Source organism: Prionailurus bengalensis, chromosome E2 (assembly GCF_016509475.1).
Source record: "Prionailurus bengalensis isolate Pbe53 chromosome E2, Fcat_Pben_1.1_paternal_pri, whole genome shotgun sequence".
NCBI classification, from domain to species: domain Eukaryota; kingdom Metazoa; phylum Chordata; class Mammalia; order Carnivora; family Felidae; genus Prionailurus; species Prionailurus bengalensis.
Genome location: NC_057352.1, coordinates 20,707,169 through 20,722,805, shown reverse-complemented (window position 1 = coordinate 20,722,805; position 15,637 = coordinate 20,707,169). Strand labels below are relative to the sequence as shown.

Genomic DNA, 15,637 nt, shown 5'->3' with positions numbered 1-15,637 from the left:
CATCACTGCAATCCAGTTTTAGAACTTTCCCGCAGCCCACGTGGCTTTTCTGAGCCCCTGCGTTCTGAACTGTAAATGGAAATAACATGAGCCTAGCACGGATCGGCCACCAGCAGAGTTTACATACTATTATTATGCTTGTTGATGACTGCCGTTTTGTAGACTACTATCCTTTTCCTCTGGCAGTGCGGTCACAGCCCGCCGCGCTCGCGTGAGCAGCGCGTCCAGCGTGGGCGGGGAGGTGGGATTCGCGAAGACTTGCGTGGGGTTATGCCCAAACGCCGCGGGGCACCCTACCGCCTGCGATCGAGCAATCGGGCCTCTCCCGGCGCCCTGGCTGCGGCTGGCGGCGCGGCTCAGGGCTGGATTGGTGATGCCTGGGCGCTGCGGGCGCCTGCGCAGTGGGGAGGGTCGCCCTCGCGCCCGGGCGCCGCTGGAGAGTCCTCGGAGCTTGGCTGCGGCTGCTGGACTCAGAACCGCCGCACCATGGCGGAGGAGGAGCTGGAGGCGCTGAGGAAGCAAAGGCTGGCGGAGCTGCAGGCGAAGCACGGGGTGAGCGCCCCCGCCCGGCCCGTTCCTAGCGGGCACCGCCCTCGCCCGGGGTGGAGGGCGCGGCCCCAGGCGGAGGTTCAGGCACCGCGGCTGGAGCTCGCCCCGCGGGCCCAGGACCCCGTCGCTGGCCCCCGAGGCCGGCCTGGGCCCCTCTCCGGGCGCGTGGGCGCTGGGCCGCGGAGGCCGACCGCGTGCGGCCCCCGGGCGGGCAGGCGCTGGGCCTCGCCGGGCCGGCGTCTCTCCAGGACAAAGTGCTCAGCTCCTCGGTTCTCTCTGTCCCCTTAGCTTTCTGGCCGAATTGTTTCCTAAAATTAGGGTGTTCCGACCCAAGTAGTCGACATTGTTTGAGGGTCTGCTGTGTGCGAGGTGCTGCGGGTACAGTGGGGAACATCCTCTCTGGCGGAGTTGCGGGTCCCGGGGAGGAGCCAGGCGCCCAACACTAATCCCGTAGATAAAGTGCTCAAGTTAAAGACTGCCAAGGGACCACCGTGATAGGGCTGGAGCGGGAAGGTCTCCAAGGAAGCGCCCTTTGAATCCGCGCCCCCAATACCGAAGCAAATATTATTATGACCTCCTAAACTCCGGTTTCGTAGGACAGGGACTCCCCTCCCTCATGGTTGTTTGTATTTAAAACATTCTACTAGATTGTGATTTTAGAAGCTTGTCAAAACATTGTAGTAAGTGGAAACTATCCTATTGATTTCTGTGAGGCCCAGCTTTTAGTTATTTGGTGATAATTTGATTCTTACCACTGCTGGAGCCTATTAGGTATCAGAAACAAGAAAGTAGTTCCTACTTTCTTCTTAAGTGAAATTGACTAAAAGATACAATTTTTACTCCCCCCCCCCCCCCCCCCCCCAGGATCCTGGCGATGCAGCACAACAGGAAGCAAAGCACAGGTATGGGCTGGAATTCTGAACTTTTTGAAGGATGGTTCAAAATGGTAAAAAACCACCAAATGGGTTTTAAAATTTAGTTATTACATTATTATTATTATTTTTAAGTAATCACTATACCCATGGTGGGGCTCACACTCAAAACCTGAGATCTAGAGTTGCATGCCCTGGGGCGCCTGGGTGGCTCAGTCTCTGAGCATCTGACTTGACTCCGGACTCCGGGGGTTCTGTCAGCAGGAGCGCGCTTCAGATCTTCTGTTGTTCGTTCTCTCTCTCTCTCTCTCTCTCTCTCTCTCTCTCTCTCTCTGCCCCTTCCCCATTTGTGCTCCCGTTCTCTTTCTCAAAAATAAACGTTTAAAAGAAAAAAAGTCACATGCTCTTCCAGCTGAGCCAGCCCGGGCACCCCTAGTTTAGTTATTTAATAGATGTGTCCATCTTAAAGTTTTTCCTGGCATAGAGATTTTCCCATAAATAATCAGGGTATTTTCGTTATTAATTTGCTAATTAAAGAAAGGTGTATGGAACTCCGCATACTTCCCTTGTAATTGCTGGTTGATGTTGCTTCTCTGCTAAACTGTGATTACCTTAAAAATGAGCCTAATAATAGGGCTACCTCATGGGGATGTTGTAAGGATTACGTAGGTACAGTGCTTCACATTTAGTAAATTTCTCTGCACATTAACTGTTAAACTCCTCTTATTTTATCCCAGCACGTGGCTGGGCACCTCACACATAGCAGATTTAGTGAATGAACACCCAGTTACCTCACCATGCTACCTTTTTTTCCTAACGGTGATTTAAAAACACACACACACACATAAAATATACCGTAATAAATATTTTTAAGTGTGCAGCTCATTCGTGTTTACTGTAGTGTTATTATTATGCAACAGATCTCTAGAACCTTTTCATCTTGCAAGACGGAAACTCTGTACCTGTTGAACACCATTTTCCCCTCTCCCCATCATGCTGCCATTTAACTCATTCATTCATTCAGCAAGTAGTTATTGAGCACCAGGTCCGAATCAGGCACTGTGCTGGGTCTAGAGAAATCGGCAAGGCAGAAAAGGTTCCGTCCCTCTGGGGCTTATTAGTGGGAGGAGAATGGTGCTGAGAAGAAAATAAAACTACGACGTGAATTTCATTGATTGTAAGACATGTATTTTTTCACATTTAACAGAGATTAGATCTGTCTCATAATGGATCACTCTTGTCCTGGATTCTTCCAGAGAGGATTTATTTTTGCTTCTGCCATAACTTGGGTACATTTCTAACCTGAGACCTTTTAAAATTAAATTCTGTGCTTGAGGGGCATCTGGGTGGCTCAGTGAGTTGACCGTCTGACTCTTGATTTTTCTCAGGTCATGATCTCGTGGTTTGAGGGCTCGAGCCTCTTGTCATGCTCCGCACTAGCAGTGTGGAGCCTGCTTGGGATTCTCTCTTTCTGCCCCTCCCCGCCCCTCCCCTACTCTGTTGCTCTCTCTCAAAATAAATAAATAAACTGAAAAAAAATTCTGTGCTTGAGATTTCACTCACCCCCAAGCAGTGTAAATTCAGACAGAAAACCTGTAAGACTAAAGCTTGAAGTTCAGACTCTGACAGGAACTTTTTTCTTCCTTCACTCGGGACCAAGGCTGATGGCATGCATCCTTTCTGTCCCTTTCTGCATGGCGGGTTTATTTTTTGTTTACCTTGTACTGTGGGTGTTACTCTTTGATACCCAGCTTTGAGTAGGGATCTCTTATTAGACTCGCCCATTTTGTTCTTAGAGGTACGTAAACTATGGCGCATCTTACAATTGATGGCATTCTTTGATTCAGTGAAATCTAGTCACAGTAAATAACAGGGTTGAAGTACTCAGGGGCAATAAGGAAATGGCTTGTGGAGGTGGGCTGTGCACCACCGTGTGCTTAGCCACCTCAGCTGGGGGTGGCCCGTAGGCACAGCCAGCCCCAGCTCCCCTTCTGATTCAGCCGGAGGATCTGCTTTTGTCTGTGTTGTGTAGTAAGTTCGCTAAAGGATTTCATTTGGGAAAAACATTTTTTTTTTTTGCTGCTTAAATAAAAGTTCGAAACCACTGTCCTGAGAACTAGTTCCCACTTGAATCGGTAGAAAGATGCAAGGATGGTTGCAAGGTTATAATTTCACTCCCCCTCCCCACTCAAAAAGTGGAACTGAGAGTCTTGAACCATGGGGTCTGGTTCCAGCTTGGCCAGGTTTACCTGTGTCCCCATAACATAGCCTTCCTAGGTCTCAGCTTCATCTCTAAGAAAAATCACAGATTAATCATTTGGTCCTTTAATTGCCTGGAATCTTAACTACCAATTTCTAGAACCTCTCACACACTGGGTACTTTATGTATGTTGGTAATAGTGGCGGAACTAAAACACCCTGAATGATGAAAATCTAAAGTTTTACCTTTAAACCTGGTAGGTTAGTACCCCCATAAAATAAAGCTAACTTTTGAGGGCGGGCCTGGACTCCTACTTGGGTATGGGAACTGCTGCCCCCGAGGCGCCTGCCATAGCGCAGTCTGGGTGCGCGGCAGGCTTCCATCTTGGGAAACACGGGAGTTGTGTGTTCAGTAGGAATGCTGACAGCATGGTTCTAATTGTGCTGATCTGTTTGTGTCGTAGGGAAGCAGAAATGAGAAACAGTATCTTAGCCCAAGTCCTGGATCAGTCAGCCCGGGCCCGCCGTAAGCATCTTTAGTTTCCTCTAACTTATTTCCATAAAATGGACCTGAGCTACTGGAATAGGGCAAGGGATCTAGGATATCGTTGCTGTCTCTGGATTAAATATTTGTTTAACGTAAAAACGTGATGCAGATAAAGTTGTGAGAAATGTGAAGTTAATAAACCTAAAGAAATGTAATTAAACCGTTGCTAAAAATACCAGCTCAGTTCTCGCTTATCAAAGAGATGATCTCCAAGTGCATTTTAGGTCAAATTTATAGGAAACCACTCTTTAATCGAGTCAATCACAAAATGTTGCTGGTAGTTTATGTGGGTGATGGGGATTTGGGAGGTTTATTGTCTCTGTTTAGTGTATGTTCATAATTTTTCACAGTAAATTCAAAAACATATAGAAAAAACTAATAAGCCAATCCAAATGAGCTAGTATCTTTTGTATTGTAACTTGAAGCCCGGCTTAGAAGAGGCAGGTTTCTTAGATGGATCAACAATTATATATGTGTGGTCATACAGAAATTGCTTTCCATTTAAGTGGAAATCATTAAAAAATAATAATAATAAAAACAAAAGACCTCAGGCTTAGAATCTGAGGACCCAAGTTGAACCTTGGCTCTCCCACTACCTCTGTGTGGTGTTGACTGAGATTGACATGGCTGCACTTGAGTTTCCTCATTTTTAAGACGGACTGTTGTACAATCCGCCCTACCTGCCTACTTTGCTAGTCTCAAAACACAGGTCTGTGAAGTGCTTTGGAAATGTTGGTGAATAGTTTTAAGTTCTCTAAGTGTGCATTTGGTTTTGACTCCTTCTTTTTCTTTTTAGTAAGTAACTTAGCACTTGTAAAGCCTGAAAAAACTAAAGCAGTAGAGAATTACCTCATACAGATGGCAAGATACGGGCAACTAAGTGGGAAGGTAAGCTTGGACTGTCTTGAGGCCGTTTTACCTGTTGTTATTGACTTTATCAAAACATATCTTCAAAAGGTCAGTTTCATCTTCTGGTTCAGAAGTTCTTGTTGACTATTTCAGTGAAGCAATTTATAAAGGAGAGAATACTTGTGTCTACCATAAATCCTAAAAGATAACTAATTGCCTTTCCTAAAGTCCTCTGCTGCTTTCCTTTATGACGCTGCTATGGAACCTTGATGTGTGTGTGTGTGACCCAGGGACTATTAGGGTCAGCATCTAATTGCTTCTACACTGGCAACAGGTTTGTCAGTGATACCAAATAAAATACTACCCATGTACGTATAAGTTGAGCGTGTTTTGCAAAGGAGGAGGTGCTGAAATTCCTGGTTATTATGTGCGTGGCTGTGATGCCCTGATGAGCTCTGGTGAGCCTGACCTTCCTTCAAGATCCTTCCTTCAAGATGAGCCCCACCTGCACTGGAAGCTGGCTGTTGCCTCCATAGCCTGCGGGGATCAGGCCTGCGCTTGAACCCCTTACCCTAAGAGCATGTGCGGAAGAGACAATGACCGTTCATCTATTTTGAGTGACTTCTCTCCTTCATTTAAGCTCTTCAAGAGCACAAGCCGTGTGTCTCCAACACAGGTGTAGGTGCTTGTCATTGTCTTAGTGGTGCTAAAGGTGTTCTTAAGTACTCTTAATGTGGAATTTTCCTGAGAGAGCTAATCGATGGATACCTTCCCCTCTCCTCAAATGAGGCTAGCAGAGCAAAATTGATTTGGAACTTAAACCAGTAGTTAGAACCTCCTGTCTTGCCTCTCCTTCCTTGCCTCTTGACCTCTGCCCCCGTGCCCCCAGAAAGATGAAAAACATTCAATCTGCTGAGGTATAAACTCTTTGTTTAAAAAAAGTACTGTTTTTCTTTCTGGTTATCCTAGGTATCAGAACAAGGTTTAATAGAAATCCTTGAAAAAGTAAGCCAACAAACAGAAAAGAAAACCACAGTTAAAGTAAGTTTCCCCAAATGCGCATGGCAAAAGAAAAAGATTTTAATGATAAGTGTTAAATATCCTGTATTTATCTACTGTATCAAAACATGTTTCAGCCCGTAAACATTTTCCATTTGTAACAGGTGAAAATTTGGGGAGAAAGGCTGCACTTGTTGAGGGGTCTAATTATTAAAGCTCTTTTGTTCCCCCCCCAATCGATACAAAACCCTAAGTTGTTTCAAAGGTCTAATGTCTTGTAGTAGTAGACCTTGTTCTTGTCAGAAAGTCTGAGTTCTGCTTTATTAAACCTGTAGTGACACTCCTTTACTTTCCCCCCAGTTCAACAGAAGAAAAGTCATGGACTCTGATGAAGAGGATGATTATTGAGTTTAAGATGTTTAGAGACTGGAACTTAATGGAACAGTTCTAGGACAGATAACACTTGGTGGAAGTAAAGATCTGATTGTTTACTTTGTTTATTGTCTATATGCCTTTTAAAAAAATAAACTTGTTATGCAAAATAAAACAATTTGGGCAAAGTTTTTTTTGTACCATAGCCGAATGAACAGATCTGCGTTTGGAATTTTTTTCTTTCATACCAAAAGTTTATAAACGTGTAGCAGCATGAATATATTCTTTGTAACTGTGACATTAGTGTTAGGAAAATGGCCTTTGCAGAAATAGACGCTGGCTTACCCTTCAGTAAGAAGGAAATAGCATCCAGTAACATGGTAGTTAAAACCCATGGATTGAGAGGAATCAACTTTTATTAATGTTTAACATCTAATATTTCCAAAATCTAGGTTCTGAAACCAGGTACACTATTTTTCTTCCTGAAGATGATCTGTATGTTTAAGGTAAGGAAATTCCTTGCTTTGGTTTCATTTATAACCTACTTTTCAAAGGCACTGAGACTATATTATCTTAACAAGTATTACCCCAATCCAAGACAGTGGTACTTGCATTACAGAAAATTACCAAAATAACTAGGAGACACTGATAGTAATACAGGAACGATAACCAACATGTTGGAAACAAAGTAAGTGCCTTCTAACTTTAGCAGTTAAACATTTTGGTAGAATTGTTGGAGTTCTTCACCGATAAAATTGCAGGTAATTTAAAGCACATGTCATCTATTGTGCTTTCCTCCCACTAGATTTTGAAGCCTTTACTCATAAATTTACTTCTCAAGTGAGCTCTTTGGTGTAACCTTTTAGAGGCCTCAGCCCAGGAGTAAGTTCATAACATTTAATATGAAGGGAATAGGATTGGTGACAGGAAAGTAACAGGAAAAATGGTTTAGAATCCCAGTCTCTCTAATGAGCATACTGCTGATCTACATCTAAACTGTGTATTTGAGATGTTACTCATTTGGGGACTTGAAATTTGGAACTGTGGCCAAGAAAGTCCGTGTTGGAGCATCTAGCATTCCCGAATAAACAAACTAATGAGTAGAACTTTTAACATCAAAATTTTTTAAAAGGAACAGAATTAGAGTCAAATATAAGTTTTGCTCAGGGATTTTGGGGGGGGGGAAGCACATCCCAGTTATAGGTAAACTTTGCTTTAGGTCTTATTTACATAAAAATGCTGGAAGGAGACTAGATGATTCTCTGCAAGTTTTGTTACGTACTTCCTCCTACAGAATAACCACTGTCCTGACGGCATCTATCCTGTCCTCAAGGACACTTGAGGATGGAAAGTGGTTCTGTACACAAGGATAAAAGTTCTGCAAGGCAGCCTAGGAAATGGGGCGTGGTTATTCTAAGCTTTCTAATTTAGTTGACAATACTTTGAATTCAAAGCATTCTCACACAGTATAGAAATTTGGGCATTACCAATTTCTGAGTGTCAAATGAAGTTTTAAGTGGGAAAGAACTGGAGAAAAACAAGTTTTAAAAAATAATTGAGGTAGTCACTTCAGACAGCTCACCCTGCTAATCGCAGAGTAGCTCAGGAAGAAGCTTCTCCCCTAAAATCAACCATCTCATTCAAGGTACTTACATCTCCAGAAGACACACCGCACTGGAAACTACCAGTTCAGATGACAGCACCAAGCAGGCCGTGACCCCAGATCTGATAGTGCCAGCAAATCACCCTTCTTTCTCTGAACCTATTTCAACATTTGACAGTTCTACCAGTCGGGGCAACTGTTAGAATTAAATAGTTTTCAAAATTCTATCGTACCACCCAAAAAATGAGGGGATATCAAATGCGTGTATTTGCAGCTTGGCTGACAGACTGCGCAGGACACGATTTCTTAATTAGGAGGGCAGCACACCGCGACTTAGGTCAATGAGGTCGTTTTGTTTAATACTGTGGAAAAGGAGGAAAAATAAACCTGAATAAAGAAATTTGCAAAGCAACAGTGCTTATTTCCTGTTTGGGCTAAAACGCTATATTGCATTCACTTCTGTTCTGGTTTTTTAAAAAATTAAAACCTTTTTCTGGGCATTGCACCTGCTAGCCTCAGTCAGTCCTAGGGAGGCGAATGGGTGAGGGTCTGCTCTGAATGATCCGGTTTACATATTTCAGTGAGAAGTGTGTATCCATCCAATGGGGGAAGATCTTTCCATACACAAAGCACACGTTTATAGCGGAGAGGAAGAGAAACACCCATCTCCAGAGCAAAAGACCAACTAAAGAAGTGTACCATGACACGCTCAAGAATCATAGAGTTTACTGTTTTCTTTCCCATCATTTGGCACAGATCCAAGGCACATTAGAAAATTAGAAATCATAAATTACTTTGTAGAAAAATAATCAGTCCCTCCCTTCTATACATACACAAGTATTTCCAAGAACATGCACAAAACCATGTCCCTATTACAAAGTTACTTGAAAATGTACTCAGGACAAACCCATGTTTGCAGCTGTAGGCCAATTAGTAACATAAAAAAATAAGTATAATCTATAGAAATTTATAAAAAGGAATAAATGGCAATAAATTCTAACCGAAAGTAACTCTGACCTGGTTTGTGCTGTAAGTTTTGAATCTGAATCAAAAGACTAAGGAAAGATGTGCCAAATCTCTCTAGCTCAGGAACCATCCGGCAGGTGTGACATCCAAGGGAGGTTTTTAACGGGAGGGGAGGTTTCGAGAGACACTGATACGGGTGCGTATGTGCGGTGATCAAACACCTGTACTTACTTTGTTGGAAGAAAAATTACACCCAACCTTCCCCACATACATAGTGCAGAACAGGTCATAAATGTCCTTTTCACTAAACGCCACACTGGCACGGGGACATCTTTGGGCTGGAGTGCTGCTTTGCAAAGGAATATTTTCCAGGCCCTCTTTTCTCCAGGCCAGCGCGTCCCGTCCGCCCGGCCTCCACGGTGCCCTGGAGCCCACGCTGCTTCTCCGCAGCCTATCCCAGAGGGCGGGGTTCTTTAGCCGATGGTTTGCTAATCTGTACACACGGCAGAGGTTAGCACCTTGCGGTGGGAGGACGGAACCCAGTGATGAAAGCCATCTCTGCAGCCAGGTGGCCTGCTGCTTCAGAAGAAGCCCACACCCGGTCTCAGGGATCGGGACACCACTGGAAACTGTGTGTATTCCCTTTCCAGTGCATTCATGAGCTCTGAAGAGGAGAGAGATGGTGATGGTGTTCTTTGTTGCATTCTTTCCCTCGGCCACAGAAAAGCTTTCAGGAACTTTCTGCTTTACTCTCAAACCAAACGCAAAGTACAGGTCAGTTCTCAGCTGGGTTCCTGCTCGGCACCTTCTTGTTGAGGACTCACCTCCTGGCAGCCGACTTAACAACCGCTTACCGCTGTTAAGACTGGGAAGTAACAGTAGCCTCTCGGGGAGCAGCTGGGTCTCCGGCGGTCCCGGGGCTCTTGGCTGCGACCGTGTCCTCGACGGTGTGTCTGCGCAGCATCCGCCGGCTCGCAGGAACGCTTTGTTTCAGCCCGGGCCTCTCGGGCTGACCGCTGCTTCCTCTGCCCGCAGTCTCAGGTCTGCCCTGGTCTGGCGGGTTGTTCTGCTCCCGTGTAACTTTTTGCCTCCCTGGCTGAAGAAACGGTACAATTCAAGCAGTTCGTTCACACTGCGTGTAAAACAAGAACCACACAAGAACGGCGTCCTTGGGTGCTTCTGTGTGTCACCCGACGTGCTCGCTACTTTCTGGGCATAACTTCAGCTCTGACATCCCGGTGGGACAGCATGGGTGCCACTGATACTCTGTGTGTCAGATGCAACGTCAGGGCTCTACCTGATCTCACATCTAATCTTTATAACAAGTATGCCCTGATGGCTACACCGTGCACGGCTGAGGCACAGGGTCAGCAAGTGGAAGCAACCTGCCTAAGTCCCCGTCGCTCACAGGGGAAGAGCTGGCACCCGACTGAGCCCAAGCAGATTTCAGTCTGTGGGTTTCCCACGCAGCGGCGGGACGGTCCGTCAGCAAGTCCCAGAAGATTGCGTCGGAGGCCGAAATCAGCCAGGTTGACAAAAATCACTTCAGTTCTCTAAAGCAAAGACTTAGCGCCTGCGCAGACGTGCTTCGACAAGCCTGTGCCACCGCACGTGCTGGCAAGTGTACCCATCCGCGGTCATACTGCCAGGAGCAGGCAGGAAAGTCAGGTTTCTGGGAAGAGGCACCATTGCACCACCGCACCCAAAGCAGCCTCCCTTTTGTAACTGAGTGAGTGAACAGGCTGTCGGAAGGCGGCCACACGCGGATCTGTCCACGTGAGCAGCTTCCGACCGTATTCGGAGAAGGCTTTTGTTGAACCCATCCAGACACAAACTTGGTTTCTTCCTGACATCGGTGATTCACACACTAGTGAATCCTAGATGGCGTAACCCGAGCTATCTCACTGAGCACACACGCCACAAGCTGCAGGGGCTCTCCGCGCCCACCCCTGTTCCCACTGCCCCCTCGCTCTCCTTTCTCAGTAAACGAAGTCTGTGCCCTTGGCTGTGCCGCTAACGAACTCATCTTAGTTGTTACTGACTCTTGAAAAGAAGGGGATCGTGACATGAGAAACGTGTTCACCACGGGTTCGTTTTGGAAAAGCCAGGCTTTAAGAATACGATGAGGGGCGCCTGGGTGGCTCAGTCGGTTAAGTGTCCGACTCTTGGTCTCGGCTCAGGTCATGATCTCACAGTTTGTGGGATCGAGCCCCCTGTCGGGCTCTGCACTGATGGTGTGGAGCCTGCTTTAGATTCTCCCTCTGCCCCTCTCTCTGCGCCTCCCCTGCTAGCTCTCTCTCAAAAATAATTAAAAACAAAAAAAGAAATATGATGATAAGCCAGCGTTTCATGACTCACCTCATGCAAACAGTCTTCAGTAAAATTAGGGACACTTCTCTCCCTCGCCATAATCTCCCTTGAAGTCCTTCCCCTGAAACCGAAACCAAAGTGACATCAGTGTTTGGGACAGTGGTGTCAAACACTCTGGTTGGCCACAAGGTGGCAGCATTTGACGAGCGCAGATTTTTCTGTAACCCATCAAAGGGGCACATACCTGGCTTTAGTTGTAAGTAAAAGTCGGGTCACAGCCCAGAAATCAACGCAAATTTTATACTCACTTAAACTGACCACCTGAGTGGACAAAGTAAAACTGTCTTGTAAAAGGTTCATCTGGTAGATCATACATTTTTGAGTTCCCTGTAGATAAAAAAGGATAAACATTTGAGAACTTCTGAAGTAGTTTTAAGGATTTTTAAAGTTGTAGCACAGATGCAACCTTTCAATTTTCTTAGTTTAACAACATTGAGAAAATTACACACTGCATTTGCTTAAAGAGACATATTAGTAGCTATCTGTTTATTACCGGTAAGCCCCCACGGAAAAGAAGAAAGATGCATCCTTATTAACACACAGGACACTTTGTGAGACAGACTCAGGATTATCCAGACATGGAAATGGGTTTCTCACATTATTACACTACAAACTATACTGTAATTTTAAACAAGAATAGAGGGGCACCTAGCTGGCTCAGTTAGTACAGCGAGTGAATCTTGATCTCAGGGCTGTGACTCTGAGCCCCATGTTGGGTACAGAAATTACTTTAAAAACAATAAAATTGAGGCACGTGGGTGGCTCAGTCAGTTGAGCATCCGACTTCGTCTCAGGTCATGATTTCACAGTTTGTGGGTTTAAGTCCCACGTCAGGCTCTGTGCTGACAGCTCGGAGCCTGGAGCCTGCTTCGGATTCTGTGTCTCCCTCTCCCCCTCCCCCTCCCCCACTCATGCTCTGCCTCTGTCTCTCTGTCTCTCTCAAAAATAAACATTAAAAAAAATAATAAAAGAAAATCTTTAAAAAAATAAAAGTAAAGAGTAGAACATGAGACCTACCTAGACCATAACAAGTTTAAAAAAAAAATTACTTCAGCCCCACCCATGATTGGCAACTATTGTTCTAATTACCAATAAATTCTGTATACGTGCAAATTAAAAACAAACAAACAAAAAACCTTTAAAGTTAGCAGGAAACACAGCCCCAGAGGTCCAGGAAACACCTTTAAAAAGGCCTGGATTGGGCCGCCTGGGTGGCTCAGTCGGTTGAGCGTCCGACTTCAGCTCAGGTCACGATCTCGCGGTCCGTGAGTTCGAGCCCCGTGTCGGGCTCTGGGCTGATGGCTCAGAGCCTGGAGCCTGCTTCCGATTCTGTGTCTCCCTCTCTCTCTGCCCCTCCCCACTTCATGCTCTGTCTCTCTCTGTCTCAAAAATAAATAAACGTTAAAAAAAAAAAAATTAAAAAAAAAAAAAAGGGCCTGGATTGGGGACAGGCGGCAGGAAAGAATCTCCCAGCGGCTGCTCCTCCTCTCCAGCTGGCGGAGGGGAGGCCCGAGCCTTCAAGGTGAGGCTGAGAGAGGCCACCTCACTTCCGGAGGAAGCATCATCCCGATCAGCCAGAAAATCAGTAGCAAAACAAGCCGCCGAGTTAGGCTGTATCGTCCATTTCTTTGGTGCCCATATCCCTGCCCCAGTCACCAGTATGATGACATTCTACATTTAAAATTAAACGAACACCAGCAACTACTCATGGATTCCCAAAGAGGCCCATGCTGAGAATTACAGAGAGAATGTTAAGTTCTTACATTTTTTCCGGATCTTAACAGTAACGTACTCCTTGTGGTCCGTCTCGCCAGCATCGCCTGACGTGGCCACACAGCTCGGTACCACCTGAAGTAATTCCATTATTTTTGAATTCTACAATTTGAAAGGGAAAAGGTTACAGGAACAGTTTTCATTCTTAGCAGGTTCGTGCTCGTTTTTGATGTAACTGTCCATATTGGTGCGGCCGGACAGAGAAGCAAGGAGCAGCCACAGATGGGACTGTGACGCCACGGAGCCTTGTGCTTCCGGGCAGCCCAGCGCTCGGAGCCCGGCTCCTCCTCTCCCAGGTACTGCTGCTCCGTGCGCTGGGTTGCCCATCACGGGCTCTGTTATTGCACGTTATCATGAGGTCATGGACGACCCAGCACATAGTGACTACGAGATAAAAAACACTCATCCTTATCGTCATCAGAGAAAGTGCTAACTGAAGGTTTAAAATATTTCAATTCCAGGGGTGCCTGGGTGGCTCGGTTGGCTGAGTGGCCAAATTTTGATTTTGGCTCAGGTCATGATCCCAGGGTTGTGGGACTGAACCCCACATCAGACTCCGCACTGAGTGTGGAGCCTATTGGGGAGGCTCTCTCTCCCTCTGCCTCCCTCTCCTGCTTGCTCACTCTCGCTCTCTCTCTAAAATAAAAATAAATAATAAATAATAAATAAAATAAAATGTTTCAATTCTGTTAAGAAATGCCACTGAAAATTAATACGATAAGCCCATGAGTACGTTGGGTTTATAGTGACTTTTATGCGACACCAGATTCATTTAACAGCCTACTGGCTGTCTACCCAGAGTCAAAAATGAAAAGATTCAACAGGAAAACAGGAATAGACAGCTTGCTTCTCCTAGGAGAGGAGAGGAAGCCTTTTCCTCGCCACTGCCCCATGCCAACACCCACGGCACTGGAAGGAGGGGTGAACTGGTCCCCACAATTCCCCTCGCACCAAAGAGTCTTAGAACCGCCAACTGACCAAACTTTCTCCATGGTGCCGTGAAGACCACTGCAGGCAGGGTGAGCCCCGAACTTCCCCGTGAGCACGTGATGGCTTGTCCCCGGGCCACCCCAGGGTACCGACACCCGCAGTTGCTGGGGGAGCACCTCTACTCAGCCCATGGAAAGCGAGCCCTGAAGGACTGACTCCCAGCTCCCCAGGCAGGACCGGACGGACACCTGACCAGGGGACCAAGGACCGGACATCTGACCACACTGGCCATCTTCTGGCACAGCCACCCAGCCCAGCACGGCGATTCCAAGGTCAGCTATAGCTATTTCAGGTGCGGTGTAACCACAGGGGATCCAGAGGGAGCTGCGAGGGGGCCCCCCGCTCACCTGTTCAGCACAGTCTAGAGCTGTGCACTGCCTCTTGTTCAAGACCTGAACCGATGCCCCGTGAAGGAGAAGCAGCTCCACCACGAAGACGTGCTTTTCGATCACAGCCTCGTGCAGCGCCGTGTTGCCCTTGTTGTTACAGACGTTAATGGAGGCCCCGTGCTGGGAGGAGAGACGGTGCGGTCGAAAGGAAGGGCAGACCACAGTGACGCAGACTCCAGGCGACGCGAAGCCCGCCCCGGACCGGGATCGGCAGCTCACCTGTAACAGCAGCGCCGCGACTTCGTGGTGGCCGTTGGAAGAGGCGTAAATGAGCGGTGTGTTTCCACTTATGTCCTTTTTATTGGGTTTTGCGTTAGAATCCAAGAGATACTTCACCACCTAGCCCAGAGAAGGCAAATTTTTCAACCGTAATTAAATTTGTGGAGAGAGATCCTGTAACTTGATATCCTTTGGACTTTTCTCTAAGTGTATTTAGAAGGCTCTTCCCACACGTGTCTGACTCTTGGGAGGGGACAGACCAACGGAAGTGGGGTCTCCTCTGCCCGGCAATGTGCTAGGCGCGATTTTTCCCATTTCATGGTTAGACCCACCCTATGGAGGGCCGAATTATTATCCCAGTCTTAAGAGATTAGGAAACTGATGTTTGGAGTGCTATGCTAGGTGCTACAAGAGACATGGAAGGCCTGAGGTGGTTCCTGTCTTTTATTCTTTATTTTTACGCTTTTTTTTTTTAAGTAGGCTCCACGCCCAACATGGAGCTTGAACTCACAACCCCGGGATCAAGAGTCGGAAGTGCCACTGACTGAGCCAGGTGGACACCCCTATTTATTTTTTGTTATCTTTTTAAGTAAGCTCTATACCCAATATGGGGCTTGAACTCACAGCCCTGAATGAGCCAGCCAGGTGCCCCTGATTCCTGGCCTTTAAAAGCTTATAGGGGCGCCTGGGTGGCTCAGTCAGTTAAGCGCCTGATGCAGGATCAGGTCGTGATCTCACAGTTCATGGGTTCAAGCCCCGCATCAGGCTCTGTGCTGACAGCGCGGAGCCTGGAGCCTGCTTTGGGTTCTGTGTGTCCCTCTCTCTCTGCCTTTCCCCTGCTCGTGCTCTGTCTCTGTCTCTGTCTCTCTCAAAAACATTGATTAAAAAAATAATAATTAAAAAAATATAAGCTTATTTTATTTAAGTGGAGCTAGGGTCC

General features: G+C 46.5%; 2 protein-coding genes across 5 annotated transcripts in view; one reads left to right on the top strand and one right to left on the bottom strand.

The window, feature by feature from the left end:
* The first annotated feature begins 385 nt into the window (after positions 1-385).
* PDCD5 (programmed cell death 5) lies at positions 386-6,559 on the top strand. The gene is made up of 6 exons (XM_043599110.1): positions 386-552; positions 1,414-1,451; positions 4,085-4,146; positions 4,964-5,055; positions 5,986-6,057; positions 6,376-6,559. Exons 1-6 carry the CDS (start codon positions 487-489, stop codon positions 6,421-6,423), a joined length of 378 nt encoding a protein of 125 aa, XP_043455045.1. The 5' UTR covers positions 386-486; the 3' UTR covers positions 6,424-6,559.
* Positions 6,560-8,701: 2,142 nt separating this feature from the next.
* ANKRD27 (ankyrin repeat domain 27) overlaps positions 8,702-15,637 on the bottom strand; it is a 52,717-nt gene continuing 45,781 nt past the window's right edge. For 2 of the 4 annotated variants that reach the window (XM_043599100.1, XM_043599101.1), the window contains exons 24-29: positions 14,698-14,817; positions 14,437-14,598; positions 13,090-13,201; positions 11,575-11,653; positions 11,315-11,387; positions 8,702-10,052 (exon numbers count right to left, since the gene is read on the bottom strand). In XM_043599100.1, coding sequence (XP_043455035.1) covers positions 9,816-10,052; positions 11,315-11,387; positions 11,575-11,653; positions 13,090-13,201; positions 14,437-14,598; positions 14,698-14,817 — 783 coding nt within the window. In that variant the 3' untranslated portion in view covers positions 8,702-9,815. Of the gene's footprint in view, positions 10,599-11,314; positions 11,388-11,574; positions 11,654-13,089; positions 13,202-14,436; positions 14,599-14,697; positions 14,818-15,637 lie in introns of all 4 variants that reach the window. The other 2 variants (XM_043599103.1, XM_043599102.1) reach the window with 2 other exon arrangements.

Bases quoted from the DNA above. Each gene is read 5' to 3' on its own strand.
- PDCD5 (XM_043599110.1), top strand. From the start codon at position 487: ATGGCGGAGGAGGAGCTGGAGGCGCTGAGGAAGCAAAGGCTGGCGGAG. The intron at 553-1,413 runs GTGAGCGCCCCC...CCCCCCCCCCAG, and splicing joins AGCTGCAGGCGAAGCACGGG to GATCCTGGCGATGCAGCACA. The intron at 5,056-5,985 runs GTAAGCTTGGAC...TGGTTATCCTAG, and splicing joins ACGGGCAACTAAGTGGGAAG to GTATCAGAACAAGGTTTAAT.